Source organism: Mytilus edulis, chromosome 3, assembly GCF_963676685.1.
Source record: "Mytilus edulis chromosome 3, xbMytEdul2.2, whole genome shotgun sequence".
In the NCBI taxonomy this organism is placed as follows: domain Eukaryota; kingdom Metazoa; phylum Mollusca; class Bivalvia; order Mytilida; family Mytilidae; genus Mytilus; species Mytilus edulis.
This window is the reverse complement of record NC_092346.1, coordinates 8,447,677-8,454,254: the sequence shown is the minus strand read 5'-3', so window position 1 is coordinate 8,454,254 and position 6,578 is coordinate 8,447,677. Positions and strand designations below refer to the sequence as shown.

Here is a 6,578-nt window from a genome sequence, read left to right as displayed (position 1 = left end):
TGCAAGCTCTTGAATACCGAATAAGTTGGGGAAATGTATATCCCATATTCACGTAAAGTTGGTATATAACTACTGAGATGGAGACAAATTGATAATTTCAAAATTAAAATCGTCTCGTTTATCATATATTCTGGTACTGAGATGACCGTGCATGTCAAATTCGAGGTATCACTCTAAAGATTAGGCGGAGGCAGCCGTGTCTGTTGTTTCTTTAATTTCTAGTTCATGGGGGGGGGGGGGGTTTATTAATGGAAATCAGATAAGTTTGGTCAATGAAACTAATATCATCAATATATCTGAATGCGAAATTAAAGGACCTGGCTTCTTCGGTCTTCTTGTTTTGGAGAAGTGTCTGAAGGAACTCCAATTCATATGAAAATAAGAAAAGGTCGGCAATTTGTTAAAAAAAGTCTACCTCCAAATTCAATAAAATATGTTGTCAATTGTAGGTTGTCTGAATGACAAAAACCTGTTATTCCCATTTGTTTATTTCTGTTATAATATATAAATGTGATTTCGGGCGAATAAGAGCTTGAAATGCACAAGGGATTAGCACTTTGCTATCAGTAAATTTCCATCCCTTTTTATATGAACAAAATGATTGAGATATCTTTTAACTTCCTTAAAACAGGACGGGTTTTTTTCTCTTCTAAAAGATAGGAGATAACGAATTATAACACTCCCCAGGAAAAGTGTGTTATTTTTATCTGACAAAAATATATCCGATCATGTACATTTTATATGAGATACCAGTAGTGACCTTGTTTAATCGGAAACAGCCAATTTTCTTCTGTATTTCAAGCAAATACATCGAGAGATATCTTTATTCTAAAATACAACATTATTTTGTTGTATCTCTAGTTATAACGTCAAAAAAAAATGTTTTATTGTGAATGTTATACGGACGCCATCACAAATTGGTTTATGGAATAACCGTTTCATAAATGATATCGGATATGTTCCTTACGTCGTAACTACAATCCCCTTCCCTTCCATGAATGTGACCTACCGAATTAGACTATTTACCTGATTTGATATAACATGAACAATACGACGGGTGCCACATGTGGAGCAGGATCTGCTTACCCTTCCGTAGCACCTGAGATCACCCCTATGTTTTGGTGGGGTTCGTGTTGCTTATTCTTTAGTTTTCTATTGTGTGTCATGTGTACTATTGTTTTTCTGTTTGTTTTCATTTTTTAGCCATGGCGTTGTCAGTTTATTTTTGATTTATGAGTTTGACTGTCCCTCTGGTGTCTTTCGTCCCTCCTTTATGAGTTTTGAACAGCGGTATACTACTGTTGCCTTTATTTATAGCAAACATTGGAATATATTAAATAATGACTGTGATGGGAAATGAAATCAAATTAAATAGGCCCTATCGCTTTATCGCCCATTCCTATAAATCTTCATATCGTAGTTGCAAACTATAAAGTTTCAATAAAGGCTTCAATGGAGAAGTTGCACTTACAAAATGTATTGAACAGATGCATGGACAGATGGATTGAAAGAAAAAATAAACACAGACGTAAAGACAAAAATTTTCCTTCATATTTGCAAAAATACATAATATATATTTTGCTTTTGAATTTTAGGTAAGTTTTTTTAAATACTGCTATCAGTACTCCATTGATTTCGTCATTAGCTTGTCCATTTGATAAACTGATATTTTTACAAGGAGCGACATCCTTTTACCAACGAGGAAGAATTTTATTTGTTGTGCCGTTTGTTTATCTTGTTAGGTAGCAGATTGAAATAACTTGACACGACCGGGTTTTTTTTTAAGTCAGATAGAGGACATGGCACATTCGATGCAATTTCGCGGAGCGCAAATTCCACTAGGGTGCCAGTTATGCGAAGGAAACACTAATGTTAAATGGAATTGCACTGAATGTGAGTTACTTATGTGTCAGAATTGCACTGATAAAATACATCCGAAGTTCAAAATGGCTGACATGCATCACGTTGTTGAAATAAAAAGTATTGGCACAATCAATCCAGAGTTATTCCAAAAACCAAACCGCGCTAAATGTAAAACTCATATTTCACAGGATTACTGCATCTTTTGTCAAACCTGTGATGAGCTAGTTTGTCCATCTTGTTTGACAAAGTCACATCAGAAACATGATTTACGAGAAATTGTCGAAGTCTTCACCGAAGATGTCAATAGTTTAAAAAGATGTAATACAGAGCTCAAAAACAGATTTTTAGATTTCTATGAAAAAGAAATAGAAAAAATCGAAAAGATAAAAGTGGACAATATGGACCATCTACAGATGGTTAAAAGCAAAATAGAAAAACAAGAATCAAAGTGTATATCTACTTTAAATAATTTCAAAAAGACTATTTTGGAAGATCTTGAAAAAAATAACTGCGCAAATGAAAGTGTTGCATCAGCAGCTAAATCAACTGTTCAACAACATATTGTAGATATTTCAAAAACATTGGAAGTAAATGCAAATGTTGCTAATACAAATGACATTGAAAATGTTCATCAGACAGCAAAAAATGCTAGAAAATGGCTGACATCTGCACCAGAACCGACGTTAATTCATCCAACAGACTATAAGACGCTGCCGGACTTTTTTCCAGAACCCATCAATGAGAACACGATAGGAAAACTTTTTGGACATCTTTCTGATAAGAATGAAATGCCAATCAGTTTAGTGGAGACTATTGCATCAAATGCGCCTAGTATTGATCGACTGAAGGTGAACAACAAAAACGAATTATGGATTTCTGATATTACGTCAAACGTTATTAGAAGAATTAAAACTGATCATGCATGTGCAGTGAGTGTATTGCAAAATCTAATGGTTCGTAAAGTAAGCGACATGTCATTATTGACATCTGAAATCTTGATCTTTACTACATCCCCGAACACAAATGATCTTGATGCACATAATCTTTACGCCGTGACTGAGAATGAAATAAAAACTGTGTGCTCCTTTAAACCAAATATACCTCGAGCTGTCCACGTCAGCAACATGGGTATAACTTACATAAGCACAAGGGATTCCGGTTCTATTTACGAAAAAACAGAAAGTAGCATCAGACAAATAGTAACACTTGACAAAGACGGAAAACAAGATATAGTCTTTGAATGTACCGGAACATCAGACTTTTTTACAAATATTAAGAGAATAAGGGATAGGCTTGATTGTTTGTACGTAATAGATGCACATAAGCCTAATCTCGAAGGACGAATCATGTCACTTGGGAAAAATAAGACATTAAAATGGATTTACGATGGGGGCTTGGCAATGAAAAACTACTTCGTTCCATCGGATTTAGAAGTAACAAGTGTTGGTAAAATAGTTGTGTGTGACATGTTCAATCATGCTTTGCGCATTCTTGGAAAAGACGGATATATCATCCATCATATTTTACTGGATAAGTTGGGAATATATTTACCTTGCTGTCTTGAAATCATACAAAATGATAAAATGTACATTGGTTGCAGACAAGAGAACACTGGCGTTACCGAAAATAGCAAACTTTACTTAGTGTCATTGTCTGAGATCTAGCAATTTCATGGGATTGTTATTTTAGCAGTTCAAGTGTCATAAATATTTTATCGTATTACATATTTTTTACGCTCCATGTAATTTTGTTTGTTTTTCTTCCTCAAATTCATAGGTTTTAACCGTCATGTTGTTTTAATTTGACAAAGCGGAGATAAACAGAGACTATCATACCTCGAAGACAGACTAACAAAATCAGTTTTAAAAAAAAGAAAAAAGAACAGTCACAAAAAACTCAACAGAAAATTGTAGACTAAGTAATACTAACCACAACAAACTGTTAACAAAGATATTGATTGTTGGTTGCTTAACGTCCAGTGGCAAATATTTCATGCATGTTCAGGACGAGAACAAGTTCACAATAAATGCAATAGGTAGGTCTTGTCACAATAGAGGCCATCTGGGATGATGGTCGGGGAAATTTGGACTGCAACTGGAAAATGAGGGTTTATTGGATAGGGACAGTAATTTTGCCTTGCAACAGGCCACCTACGGACCCCTCAAAGAGTTGTTGCAAGGGTTCTTAACGTGCAAAGAGCGTGGCACTCTCTCTACAATAGACATCGGATTTAGGGTCCCCATTCTGACCGGACGTGACTGCGAACTTGATACATCCCGCACACCAAAAGGGTGCCCCACTTCAGCAAGCGTTTTACTGCCGGTCGGGAGAAGACCAAGTGACCATATTTTTATTCCCCATTGACAAAGATATATGTATCGTCTGAAGGCAGAAATTAATATAAAAAATATATGGGGAACGTATCCATGGGACACAGATGATTCCACCACTTTTATATGATATAAAATTATAAAGTTATGCTACCCAAATTTGTACTTGATCAGAATTTTGTGGTAATAACAATTGTGTACAAGTTTCATAACATTTGTTTGAGGCCAACGTAAGTTACAGAAAGGAAACGAAAAATTAAGTAACTTTTCCATTTGAAAAGGAGCATAACTCTAGAACTATTAAAGTGATTCCACCAAAATTCAAACTACATCTGTATGTTGTAGTAAGAAGCATTGCGTATAGTTTCAAGAGATTAAGTTGAAGCTAACTTAAGAGAACGGAAACGAAATACGTATTTTTTCCATTTGTAATGGGGCATAACTCTAGAACGGTTAAAGTGACACTACCTAAATTGAAACTATATCTGCATTTTGTGGTAATAAGTATTGTGTATAAGTTTCATAACATTTGGTTAAGGCTAACTTAAGTTAGAGAACAGAAACAACAAATTCTGCAATTTTTCCATTTATAAAGGAGCATAACTCTAGAATAAAAAAGTGACACTCCTCTAAAATTAAACTTGATCTGTTTTTGTAGTAAGAAGCATTGTGTATAAGTTTTATAACATTTAGTTGAGGCTGACTTAAGTTCAAAAACGGAAACAGAACATCAACAGTGTTTTGGCAATTTGATACAATAATAACGTAGCTGGACCATGATATCAAAATGATCGTCAAACTGAGATGCATAGTGTTATTTGAACTATTTTAATATTTAATAACATAGTATGGGAAATGTAAGAGATTGCCATTAAAAAGGGTAAGCAGATCCTACTCCCCAAGTGGAACCCGTGGTGTTGATCATGTAACAGTACAACATATGGTCTTTTTTCCCGTACTTCAGAAATCTAAGTTCTCCGTACTTTTTTCGCTATGTTATATTTGTTCGATATTTGCTATATTTAAGTAAAATGATTTGCTTTTATTTTTATGTGGCACATAATTATAGCCCGTGTACATCAAATTTCGTTTCTGGGGCTGATTTTTAATACATTAAGTTTATATATCGAATTTAGTCTTGATGTACATAACCAACTTCTTTTTGCCGCGGATAAGGACCATTGAAATCCAAGATCGATATGACGTCCGATGACCTTACATTTACTAACTGGGTCATTTGACGAACTTTGTGGTCATATTCCTCCTCACATTTTTCAAGTACATGTGAATCATTGGCTCACATAGTATTGGCGTGAGGCATTCCCAGTATAGATAAATACAAAAGAGGGCGCGATAATCATAAAGTGTTATTTCCTCATTCAGTACTGAATAGATAAAAGAAGTGTCATGAGTGCCAATGACACAACTCTCAATCCAAGTCATAATTTGTAAAAGTAAACCATTATAGGTCAAAGTACGGTCTTCAACACGGAGCCTTGGTTCACGCCGAACAATAAGCTATATATAGGACCCCAAAAATGACTAGTGTTAAACAATTCCAACGGGAAAAAGAACGGTGTATTCTATATGAAAAACGAGAAACATGTATGAACCATATCAACAAACGACAACCACTGAACATCAGGAAGCACAGACTTCACCCCTTGCGGTCATAAAACTTTCGAGTACGATCATTGTACTCAAGACTCAGAAATCAACAAATGAAAAAAAGAAAGAATTTCGAACACATTTTAATCTCCGAGTACTAAGTCAAAAAAGAATTCCGAGCACCCACCTATAGGAATAAATGTTCGTATAGGTTTCAATTAATTACAATGAACTGAGGAATGCAGTATAGGATTGTCTGGAAACTTCCTAATTGAAGATCTTTTCAATTATTGGACGATACTTGATAGCTGATATCAATACACTAGTATTTCATGTCCTGTCTGGGTTTTTTTTAGAAATATTGGTTATAATAGAGACATGCACAACTAATTCAATGCATTGCTCGAAGTAAAGTGGGATGATGTGAAGTACATAAAACAAAGTATTTGAAATTATTAAGTTACTAGTACTCATTATATACAAACAGTGTTCGTGTCATAACATCAGAATTAACACGATCTTCAACCCATCGCAATAACCCATTTTGAATTCCGCTGGATCTAACCCAACGATAGAACATTAAACAAAACTTATGCACACACCACCCTAACTTATACACACACCACCCTACATAAAACTTATACACACACCATCCTACATAAAACTTATACACACACCACCCTAAATAAAAAGAAAGAGAAGTTGTTTTGCTATTGTTTTTTTTGTTGTTGCATATTTCATGCATATTCTAGACAAGAACAAATTGATAGTCAACAA

At 34.7% G+C, this 6,578-nt stretch overlaps 1 protein-coding gene across 1 annotated transcript; it reads left to right on the top strand.

The window, feature by feature from the left end:
• The first annotated feature begins 1,946 nt into the window (after positions 1-1,946).
• On the top strand, positions 1,947-3,601 carry LOC139515017 (uncharacterized). The gene has a single exon (XM_071304575.1). It carries the CDS (start codon positions 1,947-1,949, stop codon positions 3,525-3,527), a length of 1,581 nt encoding a protein of 526 aa, XP_071160676.1. The 3' UTR covers positions 3,528-3,601.
• Positions 3,602-6,578: the final 2,977 nt, after the last annotated feature.

Coding starts and splice junctions, on each gene's coding strand:
- LOC139515017 (XM_071304575.1), top strand. CDS start 1,947: ATGGCTGACATGCATCACGTTGTTGAAATAAAAAGTATTGGCACAATC.